We start from the raw sequence: 14,875 nt of genomic DNA on the forward strand, positions 1-14,875 counted from the left end.
TGGGGTGGTGGTGGGGCTGGGACTGGATATGGGGCTGGGTGTGGTGGTGGGGCTGGGTATGGGGCTGGGGTGGTGGGGGATAGGAGCAAGGTAGTGATAATGGATGGAACATCTGCTGAGCTGCAGGTGTCTTTTCCTCCTCTTCTTGTCAATGTGTTAACTGATGATCTCACCCTTCTACATCACTGATCATAGCCCTCCTTCATTCACAGCCACCCTCCCTCCCCACTAAACAAGTGACTGACAGACATGTCCCTGGAGCATAACAAATGACACATACTGTATGTGTAGGCTGAAGCCTAAATCCTAGTCTGAATAGTGTCTAAATGTAGCCAAAATCCTATACTTGGATTAAAACAATGACTATCACAGAAAGGGGAACTTTTCTTCACACACAGTTTCAGTTCTCAATGTGTCTTCAAATTTAGACACTTGCTGTTTTCCAGACAGAATCCTGCTGCAGGCCTAAAATAGAGAGGGTGTGCTGGAGCAGAAGTTGCCCGGGATGGAGCCTTCCCAGAGTGAGTGATCCTTTTGATGAAAACCTCAGCAAAAAGTCTTGCCAATCCAGCTGTGCAGTAATCGGACTAATTCAGTCAAGTCAAACGCAGCCTTGGTCAAAGCCATCCCTCCGCACTGCGCTCTAGACATAAAATCATTCCTCTTTATTTTGTATAAGCTAACATGTCAACCCCTCGTAAACTGAAAGATACATTCATAGGTGTTTTTATATCTGACCAATTTTCTGACAACTGAAGTGTATTACAAATACACATTTTATTTTAAGTTTGAATTGGATCACACACACCAAGAAATGCAATAATGTTAGGCCCAAAAAGGTTTATAGACCTGAAGAAGCTTGCTACAAAAAGCCATTTTCTACACTGTAACTACACTGAGAGAGGTTAATACAGTATCTACATCTGAGGTCTCGGACATGGAGGAAATGCAGTCTGTGTCTTTTCCCCATTTTTACAAACTGATTATGGCATGTCTGGGGCAAGCGAATCATCTCCTTGAAAAACTGTGACCGGGAGACCTCATGACTGACTTAAACAAGACCAAAATGTTTCCAGTGGTGGATCCTTTTCATCCGCACATTATATTTAAATGATAATGATCTGTGGCGCTGCTATGCCCCATTATTACGTGAATGTTGGAAATCCCCTCACAAGCATTAAGAAGGCACAAAGGTCAGTAAAACTTGATTCTCAACTCTTGTACTTATAAAATGCATCCCAAAAAGTTTTATAACCAGGAATCGTATCATCTTACATAGTTGTATTGAGGCAGGCTCAAGATTACAACCAGTGACCACTGTGTGTGTAGGTTCTGCCCTCACTAACACATTAACCGACTGCCAGATGGCTTTTCGCCCAGTTGTTTCTAAGCAGAATACTGAAACCCATAAAAAGACCCTTTGTCTGGTTTAACTTTCCACTATTGTGTGCACACACCTCCTCTCTGTGTATGTGTATCAGGAAACACAATGGCTGCACAGTCTTGCATGGCCACACCCACTGGCTGAGAGGTTTTTAGGAGAGAGAGAGAGAGAAAGCTCCTGGACTAGAGGTGGTTCAATGGCTAGGAGAGGAGGCTGCAGCCCACCCTCACACACCTTAATGACGTGCTGGATATAGAATGGCTTGGTCTAGTCAGTGGGAGAGCAGTCAATCAAACCTCACAATGGACAATGGCACAATAACAGCTCTATAACAATACTAACACCTGTTAAAAAACCAAGAGTGATAATGACGACACAATAAACAACACATGTTAGCATATCAATGTGCTTTCTATTCTGTCTGCCAACATAATAAACAATGCTATTAGCCGAAACACGTTTGGTTTTCATATACAAAAGTATTTCTCTAGTCAACTTCTAATTGTCCTTCAAATCGTGGCTGAATGAATATCTTTCAAACGTTGTATTTGCATATCTGTATAATAACAGATATGAGCTCCAAACAGAGCTTGACTAGTCTTGATTAGTCGGCTCTGGAAGGTCATGCCAGCGTGCTTATGGGGAGAAAATGCTCCGTCAGAACAAAAACCAGAGCAACCGTCCAACTCCACTGCAGACCTACCCAGAACATCTGAATGTGCAATAGACCACAGACAATCACCTGCAAAGTTCCTTGTGTCGAAATCACTAAGGAATTAACATGGTCCACACATTTGTGAAGAGGGCACGACAACACCTCTTCTACCTCAGGAGGCTGAAAAGATTTGGCATGGGCCCTCAGATCTTCAAAGTTCTTTTAAAATGTATTTTACCAGATAAGTTGACTGAGAAAACATTCTCATTTACAGCAACAACCTGGGAAATAATTACAGGAGTGAGGAGGGGGGATGAATGAAACAATTGGAAGCTGGGGATGATTAGGTGGCCATGATGGTATGAGGGACAGATTGGGAATTTAGCCAGGACACCGGGGTTAACACCCCTACTCTAACGATAAGTGACCTGTGATCTTTAGTGACCATAGAGTGTCAGGACACCCGTTTAATGTTCCATCTGAAAGACAGCATCCTACACAGGGAAATGTCCCCAATCACTGCCCTGGCACATTTGCCCTGGCACACTGCCCTGAATCTTTTTTTAGACCAGAGGAAAGAGTGCCTCCTACTGGCCCTCCAACACCACTTTCAGCAGCATCTGGTCTCCCATCCAGGGACGGATCAGGACCTACACTGCTTAGCTTTAGAGGCAAGCCAGCAGTGGGATGCAGGCCTACAGCAGCACAATTTAGAGCATCTTGACTGGCTTCATCACCGCTTGGTACGGCAACTGCAAAGCACCCAACCACAAGGTGCTACAGACAGTGGTGAATACATCGCTGGGGCCGAGCTCCCTGCCATCCAGGACCTCTATATCAGGCAGTGTCAGAGGAAGGCCCAAAAAGTTGTCAGACTCCAGCTACCCAAGTCATAGACTGTTCTCTCTGCTACCGCACGGCAAGCGGTACCAGTGCACCAAGTCTAGAACCAACAGGACCCTGAACAGCCATAAGATTACTGAACAAGACTGCTAAATAGCTTATCAAATGGCTACCCAGATGACCTGAATTGACCCTTTTTTGCACTAACTCTCTTCCACTGACTCTATGCACACACCTGGACTCTACCCACACTTACACTGACACCCCAACACACACACATACACACGCACACACAACACGCGCACACATGCATACTGAAGCCACTCACACACGCTTTCACTCACCATATACACTGCTGCTGCTGTCTATTATCTATCTTGTTGCCTAGTTACTTTACACCTACACTATATGGCCAAAAGTATTCAAATTAGTGGATTCGGCTATTTCAGCCACACCCGTTGCTGACAGGTGTATAAAAATCAAGCACACAGCCATGCAACCTCCATAAATAAACATTGGCAGCTCGTCTTACTGATGAACTCAGTGACTTACAACGTGGCATAGGATGCCACCTTTCCAACAACTCAGTTAGTCAAATTGTTGCCCTGCTAAAGCTACCCCAGTCAACTGTAAGTGCTGTTCTTGTGAAGTGGAAACGTCTAGGAGAAACAACGGCTCAGCGGCAAAGTGGTAGGCCACACAAGTTCACAGAACGGAACCACCGAGTGCTGAAGCGTGTAAAAACTGTCTGTTCTCGGTTGCAACACTCACTACCGAGTTCCAAACTGCCTCTGGAAGCAACGTCAGCACAAGAAATGTTCGTCGGGAGCTTCATGAAATGGGTTTCCATAGCCGAGCAGCCACACACAAGCCTAAGATCACCATGCGGAATGCCAAGCATCGGCTGGAGGGGTGTAAAGCTCGCCGCCATTGGACTCTGGAGCCCTATAAAGGTGTTCTCTGGAGTGATGAATCACGCTTCACCATCTGGCAGTCCGACGGACAAATCTGGGTTTGGTGGATTCCAGGATAACACTACCTGCCCAAATGCATAGTGCCAACTGAAACATTTTGTGGAGGCGGAATAATGGTCTGGGGCTGTTTTTCATGGTTCGGGCTAGGCCCCTTAGTTCCAGTGAAGTGAAATCTTAACGCTACAGCATACAATGACATTCTAAACAATTTTATGCTTCCAATGTTGTGGCCACATTTTAGGGAAGGCCCTTTCCTGTTTCAGCATGCACAAAGCGAGGTCCATACAGAAATGATTTGTTGAGATCGGTGTGGAAGAACTTGACTGGTCTGCACAGAGCCCTGACCTCAACCCCATCGAACATCTTTGGGATGAATTGTAACGCCGACTGCGAGTCAGGCCTAATCGCCCAACATCAGTGCCCGACCTCTCGAATGCTCTTGTGGCTGAATGGAAGCAAGTCCCCGCAGCAATGTTCCAACATCTAGTGGAAAGCCTTCCCAGAAGAGTGGTGGCTGTTATGGCAGCAAAGGGGGGACCAACTCCATATTAATGCCTATGATTTTGGAAATTAGATGTTCGACTAACAGGTGTCCACATAGCTATGTACATATACACTACATGGCCAAAGGTACCTCAATTACTTCATACCCCCGCACATCGACTCGGTATTGGTACTCCCTGTATATAGGAATGTTATTTTTACCCGTTATTGTTATTCACTGTGTATTTACTCCTTGTGTCTCAATTAAAAAAAAAACATGTTTTATCTTTAACTCTGCATTGTTGGAAAAGGACCTGTAAGAAAGCATTTCACTGTTAGTCTACACCTGTTGTCTACAAAGCATGTGACAAATACAATTGTATTTTTTTTGACCAGAGAGTTTTCACAAACTCTCCTCAAACCTTTTGGCACCGACACCCACTCACCCACCGTTAAATACAGACACACACAAAGAACATTACCCTCTTATTTTTACTACCCTTTATGACTTATTCATTTTTATTAAAGTCTTCACATTGTTTTGTTTTTTATCAATGTGTATTGCGCTGTTAGAGCGTGCAATTCTGTTTGTTTTTTCATTACTTTTTTACTGGGGGTTTGGCAGTCAGGATCTCTAGTCTCCACTGAGTGTCGTTAGCACCCCATGGTTTCCCTTATCCAACTGTCGGCAGAGATAATAGAAAGTTCTTCCGTCTGGCATGGAAGTGGCTAGAGTCTTCAGAGGTGTAAGGATAATTAGGAGTCTGAAAATAAGGTATTTGGTGCAGTGCTACTTTTTCCTAAATTGCACATACGTTTCTTGAATTCCAATGCAAAAGCTTCCAACCGATCTGTCCAAAACGTTTCACTCTGTACACGCATATACCTTCTCACTCTTCCTCACACACACAACACACCACACACCACACACGACTTCCCAGTCTGCCATACAGTAATGGCTAAATTGATTGGTTATCTAAATAATGGCTAAATTGATTGGTTAACAGCATGGAGGTGCAGCTACTCACCGGTGGTTAGTGTAGGGGTAAAAGTGACTAGGTAATCAGGATATATAATAAACAGAGTAGCAGCAGCATTTGTGAAGTGTTAAAATGTGTCTATGTGTAAGTGTGTGTGGAATCATCTTCTGAGACACACAGAGCCCATTGCCTGCAGTATGCAGGTGCCTTGGTTCCTGGTTGGGATCAGGTGTACTACACAGTCTCCCTGCTGGAGGTGAAGGTAGAGCAGCACTAATGACATGCTTGGCTGCACTACTGCACACTGTTCTGCTCAGAACCTCCCCCTACCCAACCCCCACTGCCAGGGTTGGGTAGGTTACCTTCTAAATCTAATCCGTTAGTTACCTGTCGAAAACTGTAATCAGTAACATCACTTTTGGATTACTCAAACTCAGTAATGTGATGACTTTCAGTTACGTTTAGATTACTTTCCCCTTAAGAGGCATTAGAAGAAGACAAAAATTAATATTACCAATTGAATGACATCTACTGCAAGATAAATCAATGTTAGAGTTTACGTCGCAGGCCATAAATGGAATATATCAGGCCGTGTCAGAAGAAGACCCAAAGTTGTCAGACTCCAGCCACCCAAGCCATAGACTGTTCTCTCTGCTACCGCACGGCAAGCGGTACCAGTGCACCAAGTCTAACCAACAGGACCCTGAACCAACAGGACCCTGAACAGACGCCTCACAAGTCCTCAACTGGCAGCTTCATTAAATAGTACCCCCCAAAACACCAGTCTCAACATCAACAGTGAAGAGGTGACTCCAGGATGCTGGCCTTCTAGGCAGAGTTGCAAAGAAAAAGCCACATCTCAGACTGGCCAATAAAAAGAAAAGATTCAGATGGGCAAAAGAGTAGCCTCTTCAATGTTGACATTGAGAGTGGTGTTTATTGGTACTATTTAATGAAGCTGCCAGTTGAGGACTTGTGAGGTGTCTGTTTCTCAAACTGTTTCTCAAACTCGTCAGTCTATTCTTGTTCTGAGAAATGAAGGCTATTCCATGCGAGAAATTGCCAAGAAACTGAAGATCTCGTACAACTCTGTGTACTACTCCCTTCACAGATCAGCGCAAACTGGCTCTAACCAGAATAGAAAGAGGAGTGGGAGGCCCCTGTTTCTCAAACTAGACACTAATGTACTTGTCCTCTTGCTCAGTTGTGCACTGGGGCCTCCCACTCCTCTTTCTATTCTGGTTAGAGCCAGTTTGCGCTGATCTGTGAAGGGAGTAGTACACAGAGTTGTACGAGATCTTCAGTTTCTTGGCAATTTCTCGCATGGAATAGCCTTCATTTCTCAGAACAAGAATAGACTGACGAGTTTCTGGCAATTTTGAGCCTGTAATCAAACCCACAAATACTGATGCTCCAGATACTCAACTAGTCTAAAGAAGGCCAGTTTTATTGCTTCTTTAAACCAGAACAACAGTTTTCAGCTGTGCTAACATAATTGCAAAATGGTTTTCTAATGATCACTTAGCCTTTTAAAATTATAAACTTGGATTAGCTAACACAACGTGCGATTGAAACACATGAGTGATGGTTGCTGATAATGGGCCTCTGTACGCCTATGTAGATATTCCATAAAACAAAACTGCAGTTTCCAGCTACAATAGTCATTTACAACATTAACAATGTCTACAATGTATTTATGATCAATTTGATGTTATTTTAATGGACAGAAATGTACTTTTCTTTCAAAAACAAGGACATTTCTAAGTYACCCCATACTTTTGAACGGTAGTGTATTTATATTTCTAAATACATGGCTCAGGCCTACTCTGTTGTTTATGTTTTTGTCATGGAGGACTGGCTGAGCTCATTGCTTCAAAACATGGTTAAAAAAAATKTGATCTCCTGGAATGGCATCGCTTTGAGCACTACCTGCCGAAAAGTGCTATTTGCCTGATGTGAAAAATGAATGCCACATGATGCATTTGCTATAGGCCTTTTGTTTCAATTTTTGTTGGTGACACCATAGAATTGGGAATTAGAATACTTAATTAATTGAATAGGATCTCTATGGGTGACACTTTTAAATCTCAATCATTTGCAGCTGTTGAAATCTAAAGTGTGCGAGTTTGTGTCCATTAAGCATTAGGACTTAAACAATTTTTAAAAATCAGAACGGATTACAATTAGGTCGGTCTTCTTAAATTAAACTTGTTTTTGACAGTACAGTACCTTCGGAAAGTATTCAGAACCCTTGACTTTTTCCACATTTTGTTACGTTAGTCTTATTCTAAAATGGATTAAATAAATAAAAAATCCTCAGCAATCTACACCCAATACCCCATAATGACAAAGCGAAAACTTTTTGCAAATGTATACAAAATAAAAAACAGAAATACCTTATTTACATAAGTATTCAGACCCTTTGCTATGAGACTCGAAATTGCCTATATAAGGTCCCYCAGTTGACAGTGCATGTCAGAGCAAAAACAAAGCCATGAGGTCGAAGGAATTGTCCGAAGAGCTCTGAGACAGGATTGTGTCGAGGCACAGATCTGGGGAAGGGTACCGAAAAATGTCTGCAGCATTGAAAGTCCCCAAGAACACAGTGGCCTCCATCATTCTTAAGTGGAAGAAGTTTGGAACCACCAAGACTCTTCCTAGAGCTTCCCGCCCGGCCAAACTGAGCAATCGGGGGAGAAGGGCCTTGGTCAGGGAGGTGACCAAGAACCCGATGATCACTCTAACAGAGCTTGAGAATTCCACTGTGGAGATGGGAGAACCTTCCAGAAGGACAACCATCTCTGCAGCATTTCACCAATCAGGCCTTTATGGTAGAGTGGCCAGACGGAAGCCACTCCTCAGTAAAAGTCACATGACAGCCCGCTTTGAGTTTGCCAAAAGGCACCTAAAGACTACCAGTTTTTCGCTGGTAACAGATTACAGTTTTTTTGTAAACAGTTAGGTGTAATCCGTTACTCCCCAAGCCTGCTCACTGTTCAGAACACTGATGTAGCTCTATCCTTGAGCTGTTCTTGTCTTTTAATGTTCTGTATTATGTAATGCTTCATGTTTTGTGTGGACCCCAGGAAGAGTAGCTGCTGCTTTCAAAACAGCTAATGGGGATCCTAATAAAATACCAAATACTGCCGCCTGCTGCCTCTAGCCAGTACATATTTCTCTGTTTGTGGAGTCCATACCACTACTATACAATATAAATATTATACCACTACTATACCACTACTATACAAAAACAATATAAATTACAAGGTCTGCAGTTCCAATGTACAGACTGGCTAAAGGGTACTGTACACAAAAACACTGACTACAGTAAGGAAAGATTCAACACTGATAAAACTGACCTTGACATAACTGTGAAGAACACTCACAGCAAAGGAAAGTCTATGCACTTGTATACAGTGCTTTGGTTAAGTAAGAAAAGTCAAAAGAGTACTACAGTTACAGATAAATAAAGTTGATGTATAAATTGTCAGGAGAACAAAACAACAAGTTGACAAATATTACAACTGATAATGGGGTTCTTTGTTGTCGTAGTTACGGGACAGGAAGGGCCGGTTGGGATCATTTGAACTTGCCGGGTCCTATTTCTGTAATTAGGTTTCATGCCTTTCATGAGTCTTGTCACTTGTTTACAGTAGTATMGCCTACTATCCTACTCCAGTCCTGCTCGCCTTCCCCTCTCTGGGTGCTATGACTAGGACGGCAATCTCAAGGACAACAGAAAACAACAACTACATTCAGATGATCATTGTATTACTTTAAMATTACTGCTGCTGTGTACAGAATGGTGGGTTGCTATAAATAAGCAATAAGGCCCGAGGGGATGTGGTATATGGCCAATATACCACAGCTAAGTGCTGTTCTTATGTGCGACACAACACGGAGTGCCTGGATACAGACGTTAGCCGTGATATATTAGCCATATACCACACACCCCCAAGGTGCCTTATTACTATTATAAACTGGTTACCAATGTAATTAGAGCAGTAAAACTAAATGTGTTGTCATAGCCGTGGTATACGGTCTGATATACCATGGCTTTCAGCCAATCAGAATTCAGGGCTCAAACCASCCAGTTTATAATGTGCGTTAAGTTATTATTACAGACACTCTTCAAATTATCCTGACAGCATCAAAGTGTTCTCTATTCGAAAATATGTTAGCTACCATACTGTACAGTATGTCTTCATTTAGAAATGGGAGAATGGTGAAAAATGACTCGCAGTTCCTGTACACAGACAGCTGCCTGAAAATATGACTCCATCCTCCACTCTTGAGGAAAAATAACTGACCACATCTGCCTGAGCCTGATGGTCACAAATATAGATGATGCAGACTGGAACATTGTGGTTTTACTCCTTTGATTATCTATTGTCATGAAAGGATACAGAAGGGCATGGGTTTATCCCTTTGTCCTGGAAGAGGAGTCAGACTGATAAAGAAAATGATTTGTCAGTCTTACATCTGTTTACTCTGACTGTCAGATCCAACTGGAATGATAGAGAAATTAAATGAACATGGTCGTTTTCCAGTGAATTTGTTTAGAGCCAACGTGAGAGTAAGGATGCGGTCAGAGTGATTACATAACCATTGGGTTGGGTAGTATCTCACTCCACTCCAGCACCTGTCTGTCACTCAGACGCAATCAGATCCCCATCCTGGATCAGGAGAGGAACACCCTTGTCCTAGCCTGCCCTCTTTGGCATGATATGGAACAGAACAGAGCACTCCCTGAGACCTTGACTTTCCCTTAATCACCATGTTTCAGAGGCTGCATTGACACCCGCACTGGATGCCGATGCTCATGTAAAAACATAGAACCTAAAAGCAATGCAATACAGTATGAGCATCTGGCATCTCTGGTTCGGACMCCACTGAACAGAAAGCTTCCTGAGACTCTGAGCTACAATCCCTTCTTATAGATGCCACATTGAAACCAGCAATGGATACTAGATGCTCATGAAAAAACATACATCATAATGGAATACAGTATGTACTTTCTGTACATTTCTCTGCTTTTGCCATTTGATGCCCTTGAGTGAACTTTTACACTATATGTATTTTCTGTTTATGTAATTTCTAGGCCAAGATGTGGCCTAGAAGACAATTGCATGGAAGGTTCATTGAAGGACAACTCTTTTTAATGCAACCTCTGGTCAAATGAGGCTTGGAGGGAGCCTTTGAGTTTGGGTGCATGGAGTGCATGACCATTGGAGGACAACTCTTAGGGACATCTCTGCTCCTTGAAAGCGTCATATAGTATAGTCATGAATGTATTGTTTGAGTGCATGAATGGTGCATCCTTAACTGCTCAATTACTGTAGTCATCATATCACACAAACGGGAAGATCCAGAATGGAAAAACATTGACAATGTGACTTACAGACATGTCCRATGCTTTGACAGAGGTTTAATGCTGCATTGACACCTCACCTCTTATCCACATCTGCGACAGATGAAAGATAATGTGACAGGTATAGTAGGTGACGATTGGACACCAGTGACGTTACATACTATTTCATTCATAATGTCATGACATMAAATATCTCTCCAAAATGTATCTCAATTTTATTTTCATATGTCCATTTCATTATTTAGTGATGGGGCCTAAAAAATGGTGTAGCACATATTTTGACCAGTCCTGACTTTGGGCCTACCAGAAGCTATGCTGCAAATTAAAACTGAGACATTAACAYATTCTTTCAAGAAACTTGCAGAATAAATGACAGTCTAATTATAATCTCTAACATGTGCAGCTGGCTCCATGGGTTGCCCTGCTAAATATCTCAGCAACAAACAACACCAGGCCCGCTTTGCATTGAAGGTGTCATATACATAGCTAAATTTACATCGCTAATTTACACTGCATAGAAGACAAGTTTCACAGTCTGTCTCAAGTCTATATCAAGCACACACAGTCTGGCTCTGAGTCTGCATGGGGTTCGTTCGGCTGCTTGTGCCAAAAGCTTTCTGAGACAGCAAGAAAACAAACTAACTGTCAATAAAAGCAAGATAATTCATGATGTTATCACCGTATGATTTCAAATTTAGAAACACTGAACTTTAGGCCTATCATGCCAGTAAATCTATGCCTAAGCTTTGTCCTTGCTTTACTGTAGTTGTCAGGGTATACCGCATCAGTCAAACAAATGAACCACAGTGGACTGTTAGTGTCATAACCACAAGTGTATGTGAGGATAAGCATGGTCAAAATTACTATACTCAATGTTTGGCTTTCTGTCATTGTTGCAAAGCCATGCACTGCTTTTAGTAGGGCATTCTCACAGGAAAAGCAGAAAATGAAATTAATTCATGCATGTCAGATAATTTTGGAGACACACAAAAGTCACAAAAACTGACATTAAATCACAACTCAAAGCTAGACCTTTTTAGTTATACTAAGAATGCAACTGCTGCGATGAGGGCACAAAAATACCATTCAGCTTATAACAATGTAATGAAATTTACTAATGAAGAAACAAGTTTAAAATTATGAATTAGGTTAGTCTCTCTCCACAGAAGTTTTGGAAAAAGAAAACTCCACAACAATAAAACTGGAAAAATATCCAACAAATTGCTGACAAAATGCCAAGATCCAGAATGCAAAAAATAGATTGGGTCGACCACAAGAATGCTATAAGAACTCTAGACACAGAAGAGCACTGTCATGTTCAGACAGTGTTTCAGACACACACCAKCCTTCTATCTGGGGAACCTCTGTTTAGCAGAAAGGTCACATGTCTCCACCACTAAGGACAATAAGGAAATGATACAGAATTACCAGACGCAAAGAGACAATATTGCTTTAAACAACTTCCTGGCAATAGGCATGCATTGACAGGCGTTTTAGACCACTGCTGAATGTAAGGCATTCCCATACACTATGCCATTACACAGAAGGCAAGATTATGGTATAAAGACTTAAGTTAAATGTATAAGTCTTGAGAATAGAAAAGTCCCGGTTATTTGTTCAGTCTGATCTTACAAAGAGAGACATAACCAAAGTGACAACAATTGAGCTGAGGCCTGGACCCCAGGCAGCAGAGGGGTATAAGGTCATGTCCAGAGAACAGACCTGACTCAGCTCCCTGTTCTTTGTTCAGCGCTGGGGACACAGGACWCAATATGGATACAAATAGCGCTCTAATAAGTTATTTGTCAACTGCTTAGGAAAGTATCTATACATTTTCCTTRATGTAGTTAAATAAGCTTTATTGGGAAGTAACATGGCTACAATATTTTAGGATCTTTTAGAATCTATAAGAAGTTCTTACTAGGTCTCTATTGATATTTATCACYTTCATTATTCTCTCCTAATATGCCTACAACTGATGCACAAACTGATGAGTGATGCACCAGTGTAATGTGACACATATTTTAACATGTGTGAAAGACTGTACAACACCATTTAAGATGCCATTCTACCTTGACATTGTAACTACATTTGCAATGCATTAAATATATTTCTTCCAAAAGAAAATGCATTTAGACTATACATATAGTAGCCTAATATTTATGTTGTAAATAACGATGGGAATGGTATCACCAAGATCAACACCAGTATGAAGAAGACATCATAGTCTAATCCCTAGTCGGACTGTTCAAAATCCATGAACAAACTGTATAGGAGGCTATTCTTCACAGGCTAATATTTGAAGTTGCATGTTGACAAGACAACACCCAAGTGTTGCATAACTAACTGTGCAATAAAAGAGCCATAAGGAATGGGAGGCAAACAAATCCCTCCTAGAATGTACTCAACAGGATAGGACCGACTGCATATAGGATGACATCCTTGAAAGCGCGTCAATTGGAAATAATGTAATTATTATAATAACCCCCAAAACATATTTCAATGATAGCCTATTTAAAACTTTTGAAAACAACGCTGGGAAAACAAATTCCTCTTTACCGGAGGAAATAACTGTGCACACAGCCAAAGCACTGACCTGTTTTTTTTCAAGGGCTGACTCTTCAATTCGTAATACGTTTTTGGTTCCTCTTGAAACTCTTCTCCAACCTCGAAGTCAGGAACTATACCCGATTCCGCTTGCATATTACGGCTGTCAACTCTTGACAATAACAAATTATAAAGAAACGAACGATGGTATGGCCACCTCTTTAAAACACTCGCAGTACAAGCCACTGAAATCGCAAACCCGTATTGCTCCAAGAGCCAGCGRGCAAACAGCGCAAAAAAACATGTAGTTCTGTAGAGAAGGGAATAGTGGCCGTAGAAATAGGAGTGTATGGGATAGAGAACTACAAGCACCATGATACCGTAGCCCGCAAGTTTGTGTTTTGATCTGTCAATGTCAGCAGCTTTTTCATTGGTCCAACATCTGATGGTCTTTTATCACATTTTACCCTCAATTCTGCTGAATAGGTCAAATGCCGGAGCAGGCCATATAGCTTTCTATATGCATTGTTTACATTTACAAATATCAATATCCGTTCATAAAATAATATCCTAAACAAGATTTCCATAATTGTCACACAAAGCCTACATTTCTCARTACAATAGGCAGCTAGGCTACAGTGTTACAACACAATATAAAGCCTATCGTGCAACACAACTGCCATGTACAAATCACACTGAAAACCATCAGATGAGTGGACTATTCCTAAATGTAAGATACTACATAGCCATGTTAAAAGCACGTATCCAATATTGATAATGTTTGAATTTAATTAAATGTTTAATCTCCTGTTTTTTGATGGTCGTAGCAGAATAACATTGAGAAAATCTGTTCTATCTACAAATGTAGGTAGGATATTTATTCGGTAGATATTTTTTCTTATCCTCTGAGCTATCACCCTACCGCAAACTAGCAATAGCTGTGAACATAATCACAGGGGTCTCTCCTATTTGTGACTTCCAATCTGCCCCTGTCCCTTTTAAAGTAATTTCTTCTCCACTGGGAGGCAGTGTAAAGCAAGGAAAATCAACATCCTCATTGAGCCTGCAGGCGACACCATGCAAGAATTGCAAGTTCAATATTTGCATTTGTGTCATCCTGCTCACCTGGCGAAAAGACCTACATTTCACCATGCAAATAAAGATAAAAACAAATGTTTCTAGGAAAGGAAGCAAGGCACACCTGTCAACATTGAACCTTCTCTAATAAGCCTCTGCTTATGTATCATTATAATAAATATATTCTACACTGTTATTTTCTATTCCTTTCTATTCTATTTCTATAAAATCATGTAATCTCTAATGAATTATGTTCTGCTCACTGTCTCGTGCACATGCTCAGGTCTTTGTGGGAATGCTGTCCTCCTTGACCTACCTTTGCAGTACCTTATAGGTGCTTTCTATGACAATTTCCTATGCAGCCTGGATACTGTCACTGTATCTGTGGCAGACTACTACACTATATAAACACATTCAGTTCAAGGATGTGTCATGCTCCAACAATTTCAGTGTAACCACCCTAAATTGATGCAAGCTCTATTGACGCAATGGTCTAAGTCAGTAAACTACTTTGTTGATTTTTCCTAAAGTTTCCTATAGTCTTGCCTAGATTCTTATTGA

At 41.5% G+C, this 14,875-nt stretch overlaps 1 protein-coding gene across 2 annotated transcripts in view; it reads right to left on the bottom strand.

Moving 5' to 3' along the window:
• LOC111976225 (microphthalmia-associated transcription factor-like) overlaps positions 1 to 13,503 on the bottom strand; it is a 40,299-nt gene extending 26,796 nt beyond the window's left edge. For both annotated transcript variants that reach the window (XM_024004972.2, XM_024004971.2), the window contains exon 1: positions 13,287 to 13,503. In XM_024004972.2, coding sequence (XP_023860740.1) covers positions 13,287 to 13,393 — 107 coding nt within the window. In that variant the 5' untranslated portion in view covers positions 13,394 to 13,503. The remainder of the gene's footprint in view (positions 1 to 13,286) is intronic.
• Positions 13,504 to 14,875: the final 1,372 nt, after the last annotated feature.

This window comes from Salvelinus sp. IW2-2015, linkage group LG17 (genome assembly GCF_002910315.2).
Source record: "Salvelinus sp. IW2-2015 linkage group LG17, ASM291031v2, whole genome shotgun sequence".
Classification (NCBI taxonomy): Eukaryota; Metazoa; Chordata; class Actinopteri; order Salmoniformes; family Salmonidae; genus Salvelinus; species Salvelinus sp. IW2-2015.